The following is a 21,960-nucleotide window of genomic DNA, read 5'->3' as shown; positions in this document are numbered from 1 at the left end:
CTCGGTCAAATTAATTCAAAATTCGATGTTTCCGTTATTAATCTAACTTAGAAAACGGGAAAACAAATGGAAAATACAAATCACTCACTATAACAATATTCACAGTCTCAGATTCATGAATAGTTATCTATTTACAGTGTTATTTTCATTTTTCATCCAGGTCTTCAAGCAAAGATTAACGTAGAACAAATTTTTAAAAGCTGTCTTTGTATACTGTGTGTGAATGGATTTAGGCATATTGGATCTTGACTTAACTAGGATTTTCGCCCCTACCATTTTGCCTCTTTGTATTCTTTTTTAGGTAACCATGTTGGTTAATGAAATAAAATATAATTTTAAAATTAAAGTCGAGATACACTAAGGATCATTCATGTCAATGTGGTGATCATTCCATTTAAGGAGTCGCCTTATAATTTTGAATTTCGGGGCATTTAAACCATTTCAGATTTTTTTCTATAATCAATTTCAGATAATTAATTACATTTGATTTTTTCCATTAAAGCCTATTTTTGAGCAGATGCGGACAAATTAAATTGTAGCGGGGACAAAAAGCAAAAAAACCCAGACTATACTAAATGTCCTATGTTTGTTGAAATTTGCCAAGTGGTTTCAGAGAAGAAGATATTTGAAAAAGTTGATGACAATAGCTGACATGGTCCAAATAAACCATGAAAGCTAAACCCCACCTAATGTTCATGTGCTTGTCCCAAGTCATGATGACCTCTGCAGTGCTTGTCCCAAGTCATGATGACCTCTACAGTGGTTGACTAAAATTCTTATTTTCTATGCTTTGTCCTTTGTAGAATTTATGTTTGTGCAAGATATTTGATAATCTGTTAAATTTAGTCATAACTTTTTTAGACTCTGACACAGTGTATAGACATCTATCTATTGTTAAAGACGGGATGCTGTCCTCTAGATATCTTTGGTTTAGTGTCGTTAGCTTGCTGTCTAAAAGATTTGTTCCCAATATCTCCTGTTATTCTTATTAACAGGTGGATTTTTAGTTGTTCCACGACCAGCTACTAGTATTAGTCATCGCCATGCTTTCAAACATTTATCACTTTTCTGTTTAGGAAGGCGAATTATCCTGTTGCATCGACTGGAAATATTGACTATTGAAGGAAAACAAATTTAAGAACAGTTGACTACCTCGAAACTGTTCAGAAATAAACACCAACATCAGATGTTCATTTGGAAAATGCATCGAAACTGGTGCAAAAATATATTTCATTTTATTTAACTTGAAATAAACATAAGCAACATATATTTTTGATTCACCATATTTGGTAATTTGCATGTGAAAGCTATTTGTAGTTTTCATAGTTATTAAGTACTCTTTCTTCTTGTGAATCCACCGTCCATGTATTGCCTTAAGAAATTTACAGCAATCAACATACAATGAAATGGTTTACTAAATGCGAAAGTAACGTATATGAGAAGTTTAAAACTCACAGCTCTGGATTTTGTATTAGTATTGTGACTCTTATGAAGACTAAATTAAATGCGTAATTAAATAATGAATGTACTATTAAGTTGAACACATAACCTCTTTGTAGACGGAGCGAAGCCAGACATTATCTCCCATTCGTTTATGGCACGACACTTCCATCGATTCACGCTTCACCATCCAGGACCATCACGCGCATATTCCCTTTTAAACCAGATAACGCAAGTGAAATTGGAAGCTAATGTAAATCCGCATCACGAAATGATTCCATGATAATGCTACATAACACTACAACATTTTTTTTGTTTCTTTTTATCTTTCACCGACCTGTCCAGTGTTCCATCTTTCTGGTTAATGTCCACTGGCTGAGAATCCGTCAATATAGTTTTGCCATTTAGTTTAGTTTCCGGAAGTGCCTGCGAACTGTTTGTACTTTGTTGTAGAATAGTCTCATCTATAATATCCTTATTTAAATTCTCACAAGTATTGTTTACTTCATTTCTAATTTCGGTATTTTCGGGTGCTGGATTTTGTTCTATATCACTATATTTTCTTTGTTCACTTAATATAAATTGATCCCGAATTATCGTAGCCCTCTTCAGGATATCCGAAGCTTCTTGATCAAGACTGCCTCCCGGAACAAATGGGTTATCCCGGCTTTCTAAACTGAAAATATAATAAAAATAATATTTCATCTTTATTCGGATATGAACTACACATTAAATAAATTTTTTTTGTAGAAACTCCTTGAGCAAGTTTTAGTTTATGGAACTTGTGGGATAAGTGATATTATATATAGTACTATTAGTTTAAACATATTTTATTGTTCAAAAATGACAAATGGTACTATTGACTTTAGAATACGTCTACTGCGTTCATGATACAGGTAATTAGAATAGAAATTTATGAAAATATTATTGCTGAAAGTTAACCTAGTGTGTTCCGCAATGAAGCTGTTGCTAGATTTGATGAAGTGATTTTGGAATATTCTGGATGCATTTCTCACTGGGAAAATATGTTCATTTGATGAAAAAATATTCTTGAGACCTTATTTACCATGCCTGTAATTGATGTGGGATAGAGTTACAAAATCTGTCGCCTACGGACAATAATCCTGATTGTTGTGTAATCAGGGATCAATACTACATATTTTGGCATCCCCAGCAATCACTTGTGAAGAACAATCGATAGTCTGACGCCTTTGAGTCTCAGTGATCTTGTATATGGACATTAGTCGTTCCAATGTGTTGGTTTAACGACATTAAGTTTTAATAGAGTTCTTCTAAAAAACGATCAACTGATGTATAATATAGTATTAGTAGTACTAGACAAGTATTTGTTACATATTTAAATTATCTGTGTTCTCAAGTAAAACAAGAATAGAAACAAATAGAAAAGGTTGGTATCTCCAGGGGTGAGGAAAGTTTCGATTTGGCCCATCCTTTTGTTCATTAATTAATTAAAAGATCGGCACCACAGATGTCCTTAAACCCTACTTACAGAACATTCCTTTTTTGAAATTCTGATGAAGTACATGTTATCATCATTATTATAATTATTAATAATAATATTTTATTTAAAAGTTCTCTCTGCCATTGTCTGTCTGAATACTGAAAACTAACATGTATGATTTTCCATAAATTTGTTCATTACGGTAAACCCTTCAGTTAAAACATAAGTGGCTGGATTTTGTTGGTCTATTATCTGTTCATGTCAGTCAGAAATTTAATCCCAGCTAATACTGCAAATCAATACACTTCCCAATTCTACATTTATTCTCTATCAATAATAAATAGTAATAGAACATTCCCACAATTCAATACACACAATGTCAAACACAACACACACTAATTAAATGCATGCAGATTAATTACATAGAAAGTCTAACATGCACGTGTTGACGGCATCATTGGGAGGATCAAACCCGGTGAGATCAGTTGTAGCTGTCACGGAGAATGAACCTATCATTAATACTCAGATAAACATATTATTTGTATTGACAGAAAGTCTGTACACAAACAATTCCGTCTAAGTCCTTGAACATTTTTTGAAAAAATGCCATGACTTCTCAACATCAAATGATTGTGTTCACAGTACCTACTCATCATAGTGGTATAAGTGTGTTTGTATTACAGTATTTATCAGTATTTATGTAGAGATACACACGGTTGTGCTAAATCTAATTAAGCCAGCTGGGCTGCAATCTGTTGAGGGATGGGTGTGTCATAATTGGATAAAATACCAACTATCTTTTCAGCATGTTCAGTGCAAATATTTGTTATTTCATATTAACAAAGCGAATGACACATATTTCTGTCTTTATTCCACAATAATTATGCTGGATTGACGCCTCTTCATATGGTGATAATTGAACCATCAATATGTTCTATGTAAATGATATGAAGTATAGATTTATAATTTATGCTATATGTTTTACATCTTTTAAAGTTCAATCGATTAAATCGATCATTACATTCCTGGCAACAGGTGTTAGGAATTTATTTCCGTTTCATTACTTGGCGTTTATCATCGATTCTTAAAGATAGCCCTTTTTGTAATGTCGCGTAAAATATGAACCTAATATATTACTCGAAAATGATGTACTACAAAAACCTTCTATTGATAAATATTTGTCCTCACATTATTGATAATGTCTATCTTTAGATCAATGTGTTCTATGAACCGTTAACTGATAATAAACGTAAATATTTGGTTTACAGAAAAAATGCATAAAACTCAATCTTACCCATCATCATGACCTTCCATTATAAAGCCAGCATTTGTAAGTCCTGTTTCTATAACAACCTTATTGATGATAATTTATGACCGCTACCTGATATTTGTATTTTGCTATAAAGATGGCGAATAGCAGAAAAACGTCTGTCGCATAAGATCTAGCTAGGTATCACTAATTGTTGATGTAATAAAACACACATAGGCCTTCAAATATTCAATGCAACATCCTTTAACTATAGAAGCCTCGTTATCTTCAACTAAACGCGCTTCCGGTCTATTTCAGATAAGAAAACAAAATGTTTTTGAAATAAACAAAATATTTGACCTATGCAATTATCTTTCGTTACGTATTATTACAACATTGTACGGCTACTGAGAATGAATTGTGTTATCGGAATGCCTTAGATAAGATCCTAAAATCGACTGGATTCCGAATGGCTTCTGGTGAGCCAGGTTTCATATTTCTAACCTCTGACACATGCTACAGGTCATAAATCATGCCGTTAAGTCGAATGAAATCGATTCATATGATTACTTTTGTATAAACACAGATATATTGGAGGATATGATATTGTACGATGAAAGTTGACATACTGCAACCAATCAGGTTTGCTTCTATACAGTAGGCTCTTCGGAAAGAGTTGAGTGATGGAATAATGTGGTAAACTCAAAAAGCACAAAAGTAGCAACTACTTTAGAAATATTAAAAAGAAAATATTTTCATCGGTTAGAAAGTAACAACAGGAAAACAATTTGAAATATCCCTCTAGATAGTGTCGTATAAAATAAACAAAAATATATCAGGGCCAAGTAATAAGAGTTTGAAAGGAGTAAGATACCATAGGGACATTCAAGCATATACAGTACATTACATAGAAACTTAAAGACTGAGCAACACGATAAATCGGGAGTGATCTCAAGTGCTCCAGTAGGGTAAGCAGACCCTGCTCCACATGTGACACCCGTCGTGTTACACGTCATCAAAGCGCAACTGACGATTGACTACTGCGACTTTCTGAACTGAAATTAATGCCAAATGTTATTAGTATTATGTTTAAGGTCAATGTACGGTCACATATTTTGGTAAAATTTTTGCAAACACTGTGGCTCGTTGAACTTTAACTGAAAATCGAAAAAATAATGCATTTCTTTCAAAATAGGTGAACATTTGAATAGAAAGCACATAAAATCGGCGATAAACGTTCTTCAATTTGTCTTAAATATATCAAATCTCCAATTTCAATCCGTAGATTTTTCTAAAAAAAATGATATGATGTTGATACATAAAATTCCGTTTGATTGATACGGTCACATCGGACTTCCAAAAGATAGGAATAGTGCAAAGTTCAAGCATTTTGTAGAAATTAGAAATATTGTTTGAAAGGTCATGGTATTGGTTTAAATCTTACAACCATTCTAGAGGTATTTTCATCCGGTTTCGAAATTTGAATAATCAAAATCAAGAATTGCCTCAGCATAAACAAGACAAGATTTTTCTAAAGCCTTAAAATTATTCTATATTATAAATCTATTTGCCTGACACACAAAGATTATGGAAAACTAGATATGGACAATGCCCACCCCTTTTTCTGCTCTGCCATATGCATGAGTATAGTTCCACATATTTTAGATTTGACAAACTGGTGTTGGCATACAACTTGAAATTGTTACGCTGTCTGTAAGACACAAATGATGCCCCCGCCTGACCAAAAAATGACTAAGTCCAACTACCTGTCATTTTCAGAGTATTTGAAAAAATGCGCATACACACCTCCATTATGTGTTTGAACATCCTACAAAATATTAAAGCTGTACCTCCAAAATTGTAGGAGGAGATAGCCGGACAAACCATGATCTCTTTATGCAGCTAGTACCAAAAAAATGACTAAGGCCAACTACCTGTCATTTTCAGAATACTTGAAAAAAATCAAAATCCTGTGGCCATGCACACCTTCATTATGTGTATGAACATCCTACAAAATATTAAAGCTGTACCTCCAAAACTGTAGGAGGAGATAGCCGGACAAACCATTATCTCTTTATGCAGCTGGTACCAAAAAAATGACTAAGGCCAACTACCTGTCATTGAAAAAAATCAAAATCCTGTGGCCATGCACACCTTCATTATGTGTATGAACATCCTACAAAATATTAAAGTTGTACCTCAAAACTGACTGTAGGAGGAGATAGCCGGACAAACAATGTATCCTAATCCGGACGGACGGACGGACGGACGGAAGGCGGGTAAATTAATATGCCCCTCGACATAAAAAAACAACAATGAACAAGAACTATGAGCTAGGGTATTGCATATGCAATATGTACAATGTTCTCCGCCAACTGTAATTGAAAGAAAAGATGTGTTGACACTAATATGGGACCAGCTACTGATGTAGTTTGAAATTTCCTTTTTTAATTGATTGGGTCAGAACATTTATTTAAACGGATGCGGATATTGTCAACAACAACTAGTCGAACCCTAATCCCTGAGACATCAAGGTTGTTATACCAAAAAACTAGACGTTTTAAAGAAATTTTCTAGTCCAAGGGCTTAAATTTCTACAAAAATCGTTAAATTGGAACGAAACCCAAACTTGATTGTAACTTCGAAAGATATAGCTATACACCAACTATATAATCAATTGAATAAGGCATTGCTGAAGTGTGAAAATCTGATATTTTCAAGGAATTTTCCATGTCCTCCATCAAGGGACACACAAACGATTTTATATTTGATGTACATGCATGCATGCCGATATTTTTTGAAAATCAAATGAATATAATTGAAGTTTTTCATCATTCCAGTGAAATACCAATAGTTATTAATCTGATATCGATCAGTATATCTCGGATATCTTTTTTAATTCTAAAATTGGATCCATTCTGTGACAGAAGCGCCGTTTGGCCGTCTGAAAAAAGATATATGCGCAGTCTTTTATTCGTAGAAATTACCACATATTCTGTACATTAAAATTTCTTGATATAGTTTTACGAAAGTAACCACTACGAAATGTGAAAAGACAAAACCACGTCCACTTCTCCTTTCACAATTATTTTTTTCTTGATTTAAGTGAATAAAAGCACGTGACCAACAATCAACATTCCGACTGTTATGGATAAAATATCCATGATGCTCAATCTGTATGAATAGTTGTCGGTTTAAAAAATCAACTCAATCTATACTTTACCACTTATATGATTTAAAGATAGGTGAAATTCAATGAGACAGCAACACAAAAAAAAATATACAATATAAACGGTCAAAGATTTTCGACAAAGCGAAATGATAATTCAAACTGTTATTTTCATATTTTTTTAACCAAATGGTATGATGTACCAACAAAAAAAGAATTGAGTTATCGCCCTTTTAACAGGATGAACTTGTTGAATTAAACAAACAGAATTAGTGGCTAGAGTAAGATGTAAGCGTACTTTACAAAGATAGGTGAAGGTTTTTGCAGCCTCATAACCACACATATCACATATACAATAAATATATAAAAATGTTTTTCTGTTACAAATCATGATGTATTGTTTTATGTGTACATGTTATGTTGCCCATCAAGGGCCCTTGATTGGAATAATAAATATTCTTATTCTTATTTTACTTATTCTTATCCTGAAAGTTTTAATCATGACAAATATACATGAAGTATTAGTTAGAGTACGATGAAAAGAATTGGGAGACCGCGGCAAGGCAAACAGAAATGAACGAACAACTATAAATATTTTATGTTAAATTATGATATTAGAAGCGTTTTTCAGAATACTAATAAGTGTAATGCCAAATATTAAATGAGATAAAATACCAGAAAAAAAGACACGCAGTGTCTGAATAGGTTAAATACTCTATCATTATCATCGAAAGTTAATTAAAACTGACACCATAAAGATGGACGAGATCTAACAATATATCTACCAAGGACACAATACAATTTTCTCTAATTGTGAGTTGTCAAATATGAAAATAATTGATCATAATTAGTAAAAAAAATGATTTGATTAGTAAATTTTGCTGTACCTGTAGAAAACTTATTAAAAACGGTATTTCACATCCTAAATTTTACGGTAATATTGTACTAAAAGCGCGGAAATCACTATGTGATCCGTGCAAACTCATCGAACCTTTAAACAAACTTATTAGTAAAGGTTATCTTACCAATGTTGTAATTAGATCTTTGAATATAGTTTACATTGGAACAAATGTCGACTTTGTCATCAGCAGATTAAAACACAACTAAATTTGTATTCTTTTCAAACGTTTTTTTTGGGGATGTATAAATACACATCCACGATCATTTTCTATATAGAATTTACTTTATCTATATATTACATTATACATATTTATTAACAGGTTAACTCCTAACTATCCTACTGCCTGTCGATACTTTTATTTTGGCATTGTACAAGTCATGTCTTCTTTGACTGTCCATGACGTTAAAACACTAAATTCCTGGAATGTGTTTTAGTTGATTTTAGTCTCTGATTTTTTATTATTATTAATTGTTTTTCGTTTTTAACTAGCTTTCAATAACTGCGAGTACTTTCAAATCGTACTTTCGTGTTAATTTGACCTGTTGATACAATTTGTAATGTATTTTTGTTGTTTAATGTTTACTTATTCAGTGTTATATCTAGTCTTACTATTTTTTTAATATATACCACCTTTGATAAGTGTTTAGTATGACGATAAATTTTCACTTTTGTTCTCGTACTAGGAACAACAAAATTATTTCCGTACTCCATGTATACCTTACAACAATATTATTTTTATTTACCTGTGTACGTTATTTTATTTGACGAATTTTGTCCAAGGTTATGGTTGTCTTTCTGATATTGTTAAACATCTAACCCCCTTGTTTTATTAATTTTGTATTTACATTGTGTCATAGATCAAATTTATTCGTTCAGTGTATGTTCACTTGTTTTTGTTAATATGTCTTTTGATTGAGTTAAACCATTTCAATTGATATTTTATAGTGTGTTTTTCTATGTTGTGATGTTACACTATTGTTTCAGGTAGAGTGAAGGTTGACGCCTATTAAAACGTTCAAACCCGCTGCATTTGTTTGCACCTGTCCTAAGTCAGGAACCTGATGTTCAGTGGTTGTCGTTTGTTGATGTGGTTCATAAGTGTTTCTCGTTTTTTATATAGATTAGACCGTTGGTTTTCCTGTTTGAATGGTTTTACACTAGTCATTTTGGGGGCCTTTATAGCTTGCTGTTCAGTGTGAGCCAAGGCTCCGTGTTGAAGGCCGTACTTTGACCTATAATGGTTTACTTTTACAAATTGTGACTTGGATGGAGAGTTGTCTCATTGGCACTCATACCACATCTTCTTATATCTATTTAATTCCAGGTTCGGAATTGTGAGTCAAGTTCAGGGTTAACATATAGGAGTGAGATTACGCCTCTCGTGCGGGATGTGCATCTACAAAGGACGATATCTAAGAACATATGCAAAACAGCAATCATTACATATTAAGATTGATTGATTGATTGATTGATTGATGTATCAAATCCAAACCATGGAGTCAGGTTAGAATATACGTGTTCCTTTGATAGATCATGATACATTTTACCATAATGTTTGTTAATTAGTTTCCTTCACTTGTTTCTACATGTATAAAGGTATACATCTATAAACATTGAATTCTAACGATTCAAGTAAACATCAAACAGTCATTAAATTAATTGAAACGACTTGCCTAATGTACTTAAATTAGAAAGAGTTTGAACTTACTGGCCTTTGAAATCTATTATAAAAGCAATTGTTAATACATCCACTTAATATGATGTGTTTTTATTCAAACGCCATAGAAGAAAGTTAATGTGTACATAGCTACACTTTCAATTACAGCTAATTCACCAAATGATGGCTAGAGATCAAAAAGACGAGTTATGGGGTCATAATTTAGACTCGTCTAATAAACTATGAGTAGTAGATTTATACCTTAATAATAATAATAATAATAATAATAATAATAATTAATGAAAATAATGATAATAATAGTAGGTAACTGAAGAAAAGTCGATTTTTAACTGAAGCCAACGAATTTTGAAAGGGTAGACTTTACTTTTGGATAAATGAAGTATCTTTCTTAGATTGTCCATATCTAATCTGTCCTACTATGGTTGAGATCAAGAACCAAGTTAGCGAAAATAAAACGATAATTCACTATAACTTAAAAATGTATATTTATCAATGATAACTTTTGCTTCATTTGTGCTTATTTTAACTAAACTTCTCTTTTGCGTGGTCTCCTACTTGTTGAATATTAACACCAAATGTTTATTTTTGATATTAATCATAAGAAAAGAGTTTATATATGTTGTAATTTGAGGTATTATAGATTTGATGATGTTGCAATTGGAATGCAGAGTTCTATTTTCGTCACCAACACAACAGAGAAAGGAATGTCCATACAGAAGTTGTTACAATCCCTCTATACACTAAGGTAGTTGTACTTATAATCGAAATAACAGATTATCGTTGGTAAGCATGAAGTTATTAGCCAATTATCAATACCTAATTATTACCAATATATCTAATTATACTGAACATTACCGACAACATATATCTGGTTCGTCGTAAAAGCTGCTTTATGTAAGCTAGTACTTATTTGTAACTGGTCATAGAGTAGTCCTCGCTGAATAGCAATTTTTTGCATCGTACCATACGGTACGTGTTTAAAATTTGTTATAATCGTTCAATATACACAATTCAAGTGAATTGGAGATTGACTCGTTACCATAATTGGTTTTTAAATTACAGCAAACATTTTTTTTGATAAAAGGTACGATGGCGATCGAGAGTTGGCGAGAGTTGCTACTCGGCATCAATTAGTAATGAGCAAAACATTTTCAGAATTGAAATAAGAACCTGAGAAAGTATTTACGTCTGATTTTAATTTATGGCCATAAATAAAAAAATCAGCAGATGTGGTGTGATTGCAAGTACTTTTACTCCGTGACATAAAAGGTATAAAAAGGAATTTACTGAGTACCAACTAGTCAATTTGAACAACATCTGACATGACACTGGTGTACAGTCTAGGTGATCTGTTTACATAAGACAAAAGGAGAACAACAAACCACACCACACAAACCGACCATTTTAAAATTAAACTATCGAGAGAGGATACATAGTGGAATCAACGGGGTAAAGTGGTAGAATGCAGTGTAATGTTCCACAAAACATACTGAGATAAAAACACAACGGGGTAAAGTGGTAGAATGCAGTGTAATGTTCCACAAAACATACTGAGATAAAAACACAACGGGGTAAAGTAGTAGAATGCAGTGTTATGTTCAACAAAACATACTGAGATAAAAACACAACGGGGTAAAGTGGTAGAATGCAGTGTAATGTTCCACAAAACACACTGAGATAAAAACACAACGGGGTAAAGTGGTAGAATGCAGTGTAATGTTCCACAAAACATACTGAGATAAAAACACAACGGGGTAAAGTGGTAGAATGCAGTGTAATGTTCCACAAAACATACTGAGATAAAAACACAACGGGGTAAAGTGGTAGAATGCTGTGTAATGTTCCACAGAACATACCGAGATAAAAACACAACGGGGTAAAGTGGTACAATGCAGTGTAATGTTCTAAAAACATACTGAAATAAAAACACAACGGGGTAAAGTGGTAGAATGCAGTGTAATGTTCAACAAAAAAAAACCGAGAAAAAAACAGAACAATAAACCAATGATGACACATATAAAGACTCGACAAAGCAACAATCGACAAAAACTGTGTAATAGAAAAACAACAGAACAACATATCAATGCCAACTGATATAAAGACACGGAAAAACAACAATCGAGAAGAACTGTCTTAATAGATAAAGAAACAACAGAACAACATACCAATGATGACATATATAAAGACACTACAGAACAACAATCGAGAAGAACTGTCTTAATAGATAAAGAAACAAACAGAACAATAAACCAATGATGACATATATAAAGACACGGAAGAACAACAATCGAGAAGAACTGTCTTAATAGATATAGAAACAACAGAACAACATACTAATGATGACATATATAAAGACACTACAGAACAACAATCGAGAAGAACTGTGTAATAGAAAAACAACAGAACAACATATCAGTGCCAACTGATATAAAGACAAGGATGAACAACAATCGAGAAGAACTGTCTTAATAGATAAAGAAACAACAGAACAACATACCAATGATGACAAATATAAAGACACTACAGAACAACAATCGAGAAGAACTGTCTTAAAAGATAAAGAAACAACAGAACAACATACCAATGATGACATATATAAAGACACTACAGAACAACAATCGAGAAGAACTGCTTAATAGATAAAGAAACAAACAGAACAATAAACCAATGATGACATATATAAAGACACGGAAGAACAACAATCGACATGAACTGTTTAATAGATAAAGAAACAACAGAACAACAGACCAATGTTGACAGACATAAAGACATCGTAAAACAACAATCGACAAGAACTGCATACTGAGATAAAACACAAACAGAACAATAAACCAATGATGACATATATAAAGACTCGACAAAACAACAATCGACAAAAACTGTGTAATAGAAAAACAACAGAACAACATATCAATGTTATATAAAGACACTACAGAACAACAACCGACAAGAACTTCTTACTGAAATAATAAAAACACAAATAGAACAACAAACCAATGTTGATAGATATAAAGACTCTGCAAAAACAATTAAGCACAAGAAAAACAAAAGAACACATATACAACGTTGACAGATATAAAGACTGCAGAAGAACAATCGACAAGAACTGCTTACTATTATGTCATTATTTGGAATGTCTAACTAAAGAACTTGGAATGCACAACAAAATTGAGATTCCCACATATACACCTACATCATTCACGAAAGACATTTTAGAAAATAATAAATCCACCCTTCTCTCATTTGGTATTAACATGAAAAAGGACGAATAAAAACACCCTTCTTAACTGGATACCTTAAATTCACAAAAAAAGAATAATATATAGTCGGGTGTCTTCAAGATGTTCGACCAAACTTCTCTCTTAAGTTCTTGCCACCATTGTTGTCTACATAAAAGGGTTGCCGACAGAAATATGTGATGATGTTTGTTCTATCAGCGGTGTTATCAGATGCGGTTTCTTAAAACTTCTAAAGATCTACTGCAAAATCTTCAATCACATTCTTTACAATTTTGCAGTAATATCAAATTTGATTTTTCTACGCTTTATACACTACTATTCCCCCTTGCTAAATTGAAAAGTCGAATACAGCGTTTCGTTTTCTACCAAATAGGAATGAATGGTAAAAATTTCTCATGATTTTAGGCATGAAAAATCTGATTTTGTGAAGAACCGCACTGATTCCAAAAACAAATACACCGAAGATGATATAATCAAAGTGCTGGCATTTTAAAGCATACATATTTTTTGAATTTGGTGAATCAATACTTCAAGTCAGTTGGTATTACAATGTGTACTAATTGTGCATCCCTACTGGCCGACATGTTTGTACGCATATCAAACAGAATTCATAAAACCTTCTCGAAGAAAAAAAAATATCTTGCAAAGCTCATTAATTTCACTTCTCATATTATATACTGCAGTACAACAATCGAAAAGAAACAGCAGAAAAACAGACCAATCATGACAGATATAAGAAACAGCAGAACAACAGACCAATCATGACAGATATAAGAAACAGCAGAACAACAGACCAATCATGACAGATATAAGAAACAGCAGAACAACAGACCAATCATGACAGATATAAGAAACAGCAGAACAACAGACCAATCATGACAGATATAAGAAACAGCAGAACAACAGACCAATCATGACAGATATAAGAAACAGCAGAACAACAGACCAATCATGACAGATATAAGAAACTGTAGAACAACAGACCAATCATGACAGATATAAGAAACTGTAGAACAACAGACCAATTATGACAGATATAAGAAACAGCAGAAAAACAGACCAATCATGACAGATATAAGAAACTGTAGAACAACAGACCAATCATGACAGATATAAGAAACAGCAGAACAACAGACCAATCATGACAGATATAAGAAACTGTAGAACAACAGACCAATCATGACAGATATAGGAAACTGTAGAACAACAGACCAATCATGACAGATATAAGAAACTGCAGAACAACAAACCAATCATGACAGATATAGGAAACTGTAGAACAACAGATCAATCATGACAGATATAAGAAACTGCAGAACAACAAACCAATCATGACAGATATAGGAAACTGTAGAACAACAGTCCAATCACGACAGATATAAGAAACTGTAGAACAACAGACCAATTATGACAGATATAAGAAACTGTAGAACAACAGACCAATCATGACAGATATAAGAAACTGTAGAACAACAGACCAATCATGACAGATATAAGAAACTGTAGAACAACAGACCAATTATGACAGATATAAGAAACAGCAGAAAAACAGACCAATCATGACAGATATAAGAAACTGTAGAACAACAGACCAATCATGACAGATATAAGAAACTGTAGAACAACAGACCAATCATGACAGATATAAGAAACTGTAGAACAACAGTCCAATCACGACAGATATAAGAAACTGTAGAACAACAGTCCAATCATGACAGATATAAGAAACTGTAGAACAACAGACCAATCATGACAGATATAAGAAACTGCAGAACAACAGACCAATCATGACAGATATAAGAAACTGCAGAACAACAATCCACAAGAACTGCGTACTGAGATAAAAAAAAAAACAGAACAACAAACCAATGTTTACATATATTAAGGCATTGCTGAAAAGCTATTGACAAAAACTGCTCACTTAGATAAAGAAACAACAGAATAACAAATCGCAAATTAAAAGAACAACACCAGAGTACTAACAACACCAAATGACATGTTATACATATAAAGCAAAAGCAGAATACGCTTTACAAAAGGCAAGGAAGACATCAATAGGGAATTGAAAAATTAAACGAAGAAAGACGGACAATACCACGACTGAAAAAACCCCAAATAACAGTCTACAACAAATACTGCAATGAAAAGTAGAGATTGAGCAGTACGACTCTGGTCAATGTGTTACCAAACAAACCGCTGTGTATAGTTTATTTTTAATATAGTGAGGCTGTGTTCATTATACACTTGAACAAATATTTCTGATGCATACCTTAAAAATAAAATTTTAAGTGATATAATTTTGTTTTCATTTTTTTGGAAGCAATGTTTAGAATATAACCCAAACATACATTTGTAGAATGTAATTAACAATAATAAGTCAAAAGAAGATTGACTAGTGTTAAACATATTTTTCTGTGTTGTTTTGTTAATTTTATGAAAACCATAAATGCGGCTCTATCACTTTCTGAAATTATACTTCACTAATAAATGCTCCTTCGACCTTTAATAAACCAAGAAAACATTTGTAGAATGAATAAAGATGATATCGATTCTGTCTGTAAAGTTACCCTCTATATACTCACTTCAAATGCATTGTGATTAGAATTCAATATTGATAATTGTTCTTTTCTTCGCGCTATAAATGGGCATGTGCAAATAGCCATTCCTTTCTATATAAGAGAATGAATTTTGCAGCTACCTTTTGTCAGCCAATATTTGCGCATACCATTTATTGTTGCTATAGAAATAAATATTTCGATTATTTTCACGTGTTCTTATCAGTTAATTAATTCTCTAATTAAGCTGAGATTAGACATTTCTATCAAATTGGAAAGATGTGTGCTAAATAAACAAACATTTACTTGCACATTGTATTTGCTTTTTGTAATTTAAATTTTGTAAACTGACTGATGGCAGCAGGTTATGACGTTAAACGTAAGATAACATTTTCAATAAAATATTTCTCTTAATTCTTACCAGATTTATACCTATCCAGAATGGTTGAATATTTGTTTTTAATCAACGTGTGGTGAATTTTATTTCAGTTCACCATTAGTCAAAATTCGATTATGACGTCAAATTTTCTTGCTTTTCACTAAACTTTCAATTGTGACATCACGAAAACATATAAAGAACTCGATAAGCCTCGCGTTTTAAATATAAAACCTTAACTTTCTCGAGTGGAGAAATATCGTTGCACACTCGATACAGTTAAAGAATCTATATATATGACAATATGTAGAAAACACAGAAGAAACTTTAAATAGCATTTTTGATTCATGCAAGCACAGTATAGAACCATGTTAACAAATGGGTACAACAAAGAATATCCGGAAATCAGGCGGGTACAACAAGGAATATCCAGACATCTTAAAAGGATTGTAAATTCATGCAGAATTTGGTAGAAAACGAATCAATTCGTCACAAGATACAACAGTAACTAAGTTTGTCCTAACCACTCCATGCAGGTTCTCCACAAGGTTACCTTACCTGGGATTTCGTTTTATATTTTTATGTCCAGCCGGAGGGCTGTCTAATATCAGGATCTCGGAATATGTTATCGTTTGTTCAACACTTTGCTCACTGGCTTGAGGAGGAGTGTTGTCTTTAGGAGTATCACAGAATGTCACTTTATTCTTTAAAATAGTGTCATGGCTATAGAAAATAAACAATAGTGTCATGGCTATAGAAAATAAACAATAGTGTCAAGGCTATAGAAAATAAACAAAACATTACATGAAAAATGCATGCCTTGATAAACATGTAGCAATATTTTTTCAAATTCCAATCGAGTTCTACTTGATATTAGTACTCTGTTTTATTGATTTGGACCGCCCCTGAATTTTGTCTCCCTTATAATAATCTGTATCTTATGGTAAATGAATCGACACCTTTACAATATTTTATTAGGTAGGACTCACTTTCAAATGATTTAAAGCCATATCAGGTAAAATGTTACCGGATGTGTGTACACCATCATTGACCTGTCGGAATTTTGGGTCCTCAGTGCTCTTCAACTTCGTACTTTATTTGGCCTTTTTAACTTTTTTGATTCGAGCGTCACTGGTGAATCTTTTGTAGACGAAACGCGCGTCTGGTAAAATTTTAGCCTGGAATCTTTGATGAGTTTATCGCATGTTTTTCAAGTTGAAACATCAGCTAACGTTTTACAAATGAAGCCTTTAAAGACCTTTTGCGCACTTGTTTTAGTCAAATATCTCCCTATTTTCTTTTTTGTACTAATAGAATGGAAATTGCAATAGCTAGAAAAGGCACAGATAATCTATGTGTATACAATGTATAAACTTTTGTCTCAGAGAATCAGTGTTATTAAAATACTTAGTTAATCCACCGTATTCCCACCTGTCTAATGTGATAAATCAATGGCATTACATAATCAGAATCTAATGATGTATAATACCTTATAATCGAATGTAAAGTGTCATTAATGGACATTTTGTTATCAAGGTCGACAACTAGTTCGTGACCATACAATTACAGGGCTTTATCAGTTCTGAATTTTTGCTAAATTCAATCAAATATAACAAAAGCTAAATGTATTTTGGAACGTGGGCGTCATAGCGAATTTTATAAATCTTACTCTATATTCAAACATGAGTTTTGCCTAGAATCTTATTTGATTACGTTAAATCAAAGTGACAAAGAATTTCTAATAACGTAACTATGAGATGCTGCAATATAAACTGGACAGGAATTCCAGTTGAAGAAAGAGCTTGATTTTTTGTCTTTGTTAGGGTTTTTGTGCTATGTATCGATCTGATAGTTAAGCCCTTTTCAACTGATTTTTATAGTTTGTTTTTTATGTTGCACTGTAACACCACTTGCCAAGTTATGGGAACGGTTTGGCGGCCAACACGCATGTTTAACACCGTCACATTCTGTCCCAAGTCAGAAGCCAGCACGCATGTTTAACACCGCCACATTCTGTCCCAAGTCAGAAGCCAGCACGCATGTTTAACACCGCCACATTCTGTCCCAAGTCAGAAGCCTGTAATTCAGTGGTTGTCGTTTGTTGCTGTCTAATATCATATTTGTTTTTGTTTATTTTTTTGTGCATAAGGCCTTTAGTTTCCTCATTTGGATTGTCTTACACGTGTCATTTCGGGGCCTTTTATAGCTGACTATGAGGTATGCATTTGATCTTTGTTGAAGGCCGTATGGTGACATGTCGTTGAAATCTCCATTTTGTGGAGAGTTGTCTCATTGGCAATCATACCGAATCTTCTTATTTTTATATTATTGACTGTAAAAAACTCATGTCGGAGATGATATTCATTTTCTATTTATTTGTAGAGATTCTAAAGTTATTAAAGAGTATGTTATCCTGTCCGTTTTTCTGAGAGAAAAAGAAAACCAGTTATTTTCTAGGACATGAATTTGTATGCATGGTATTAATTAATCTAATCGCGTGTCCTCATTTTTTCTGTTTTAATTTTATCTATGTATCTTATTATCCATTTGTTTTTATCTGTTAAGTTCCGTATTCATTTGTTTTCATCTGTTAAGTTCCTTATTTATTTGTTTACTTATTGCTTTTTTTTTAAATTCCCCTTTGTCATACATTTGTATGTATCAAGTTGTGTTTATTGTACCCTCTTTTCACAGTGTGAGAGGTTACTCAAGCTTGTTTGTTATACTGTTGTGAACAATTTTCTTTTACTTCTTCTACTGTACCATTCCCGTGCTGTAATGTACGGTAACAGCTAACTAATATAATCACAAGTAATATAAAGACGTAATATACTTTAATCACATTAACGTTACCCATAGAAAAGGATAAGTTTTTTTTTATATTCATCTATTCACCAGAGATCAGCTTTAAAAAAATATAGATAGTTCTAGAAAAAAAATGAAATGAACCGATCAGTTACACAAAGATTGAATTTCACGTGTTTTTTTTTTTAAATTTTATCACAAAACACGTTAAAGATTTCATAGTAGCACACATTTCAAACCAGAACGTTATTTAGCAATAACACAGAAGACAGTATTTCAGTAATTTCATATTGATTTTTCTATTTGTCAGCAGTAAAGAAAAGCAACTAATTTATAGTCAGACATTGCACTTTATGGACGTATACACGATACATTCTAGACCAGAACGATGTAGCTTGAACGACAGAGACTAATATAATGACAAAAAAATATTGGTTTGTTGTTTGAGCAGTGATCTCATTACAGTATAAATGATAAAAAAAGCGTATTTGTAAATTCTTTTATAGGCAAACGTTCTTTATCAAAACTTGAAAACATATTGTTTCGAAATTTAACGAAAAGAAGGGATTTTCTTAATGTAAACTCTTGACCTTATTTAATACGTTAACGGTTTTGCCGAAAGTGTCAGTATAAAACTCTCCATGTTTTGGCGATATTTCTATTATCATAAGCGTTCACTGTTAATACCAAGATTATACTGTTTGTCGAGTACTTGTCGTTTGACTTTTGATTTACCTCTTCAGTGTATCGACCTTTGATTTTTTTTTTATCCCCCCTTTGACATAGTTGGTTCAGTTTACTTACTAGGGACAAAATTTGGTAACTGCTGAAAAACAAAACTACAAATTTGCGCAATGTATATACAATAGTTTTATGTTTAAATTAATGAATAAGATATGGTTACCTCAAATTGATACATATCTCAAAATTGATCAAACCTTTGAAATAAATGGCAACGGTTCAACGAAATTATGTTTGATGAATATCGTATTGATACCCCAGGGTTTATATCGGATTTTCTAAGACATTATCAGTTACTTATAACTATCAAAAATAATTCTGATACCCCAAAGAGAAGGGTTTATATCGGGTTTACTAAGACATTATCAGTTACTTATATAACTATCAAATGTTACAGATATTATTCTGTTTCATTGGAATAAGTATTCTGCAACTATTTAGAAGTTATACAATTCAGAAAGAATGAGGTTTTTAGGTCCTGGAATTGGCAAATATTTGTTTTGTTCTCAGTCTGACTGTTTTTCGTAAGCCATTTTTATTTGTTTTTATACTCGCAATAATTTGTATTTTAGACTCTTTTTAAACCGTTCGCATTAGAGTTTTTTAATTTGTTGATTCTCCTAAATAATAAACGGCTATCATCCGTCCGGTATTCAATATTTCTTTATTCACATATATACTCAAAATTCACATTCCTTACCTTGATTACATCATCGACTAAAAGACGGGTTTATATTAGTTACAAATTTGTATTTTAAGGTTTTGATGGTTCTGGTTATGGGTATGAATAAAATAAGGTGTAGGGTATACATCGATGAGACAGAAACACAACAACACAATGTACTGAAAGACAAGTAGAGGTCAGCAACAGTTTTTAACAATAAACATGTAGGTGTCTTATGATATAATGTCGAAGCTCTCAATCGTCTCGTGTCTAAGTTGCGGATAAATTCAACAAAGTCTTCAAAAGACAGGCCTTACCACCAAATTCTCCGATTATCAAAAAACGCATTTACGTATTTTCACGTATGGCAAAAGATATCACCTGGCGAGGTTCCGGACTTGTGATAGACAAAGGGTTAAACTAGTTTCTATTAAGATATAAACCCTCCTTCTATTTATCTCGATCATAACACTTACATGAAGTACATAAATAATGTAAGTACGTTAAAGAGTGTATCCGAACATTGAATGAAGCAAGTAAACTCATTTAGGGATAAAAAATCAAAAACAAAAGCTGTTGAATACAAGGTCGTTTTTATATTATATCACATCAGTTAGAACAAAAAATAACACGAATCGACATATTTTGAGGCAATACATCACGAATGGTATTACTGAATACAAAACAATTGACATTTTAGAACGAATCAATAAGAATCTCAGTATGAGGCGACCCTTAATCTTAACTAGATAACAATAATAGATTCCAAAAATAAACAACCATTCTTATTTATATGACATTCACAGTTATAGTTTTTGTAACAACATTAAGTATGCTGTAGCACCTGTACATGTAAGAACCATTGACTCAAGCGATTACGCTTTGAAGTTACTTTGAAGGTGCGCTCTAGATTTGTGTCGATGGCTAATAAATTGTTTACTAGAAATCTATGCAAATACTTGGTATCTGGAACACAGCCAGTATCTTCTCTCAAAAGATGTCTATAACCGGAATGTGCCTAATTAGAAACACCTAGATGCCGACAGGTACCTTTCCAAAAAATACATTCGTGTTGTTAGAGAGAAAACGTTCTAAGTTTGTTACAAAACACAAGATAGAAACATTCCTGATTGACAAGGTCAAGGCTACGAACAGATAGTCAAATTGTTTCTCATATTGAATTGTAAATTATTCTTCCCCAAGCTGATCAATGAATCCATTTATCATGTTTTTTTAAAGAAGAGAAACACAGAGAGGCTTGAGATTGAGGATAACTACTTATATCGATCTAAAGAAGAGAAACATAAAATAAGTCTGGTCAAGTTGATTATATTTATTGTTTTCTTCGACGTTTCCCTGCTAAAAATTGTGTATTTTATGGTATTTACCATTTATAAGTGTGAAGAGTTAAAACATATCTTCCATTTATATCTCCTATTGATACATAAAGATCCTTGTAGTAGAATATTCAGAGCGCAAACATGAAAACAACCGTCCACAAATTATTTCAATAAAGATTGAGTAAAATGATCACCAGAAACTGTGGGTGAAACTCCGATTGAGTAAAATGAGCACCAGAAACTATGGGTGAAACTCCGATTGAGTAAAATGATAACCAGAAACTGTGGGTGAAACTCAGATTGAGTACAATGATCACCAGAAACTGTGGGTGAAACTCAGA

The 21,960-nt window shown here is 32.5% G+C and overlaps 1 protein-coding gene across 4 annotated transcripts in view; it reads right to left on the bottom strand.

The window, feature by feature from the left end:
- Positions 1-1,218: 1,218 nt before the first annotated feature.
- Positions 1,219-21,960, bottom strand: part of LOC127736076 (uncharacterized) — a 47,160-nt gene continuing 26,418 nt past the window's right edge. For 3 of the 4 annotated variants that reach the window (XM_052246595.1, XM_052246577.1, XM_052246604.1), the window contains 2 exons: positions 16,628-16,792; positions 1,219-2,116 (listed from right to left, as the gene is read on the bottom strand). In XM_052246595.1, coding sequence (XP_052102555.1) covers positions 1,729-2,116; positions 16,628-16,792 — 553 coding nt within the window. In that variant the 3' untranslated portion in view covers positions 1,219-1,728. The remainder of the gene's footprint in view (positions 2,117-16,627; positions 16,793-21,960) is intronic. The other variant, XM_052246587.1, reaches the window with a different exon arrangement.

Source organism: Mytilus californianus, unplaced genomic scaffold (assembly GCF_021869535.1).
Source record: "Mytilus californianus isolate M0D057914Y unplaced genomic scaffold, xbMytCali1.0.p SCAF_1, whole genome shotgun sequence".
NCBI lineage: Eukaryota > Metazoa > Mollusca > Bivalvia > Mytilida > Mytilidae > Mytilus > Mytilus californianus.
The sequence above is the reverse complement of the archived record's forward strand: the minus strand, read 5'-3'. Positions and strand labels throughout refer to the sequence as shown.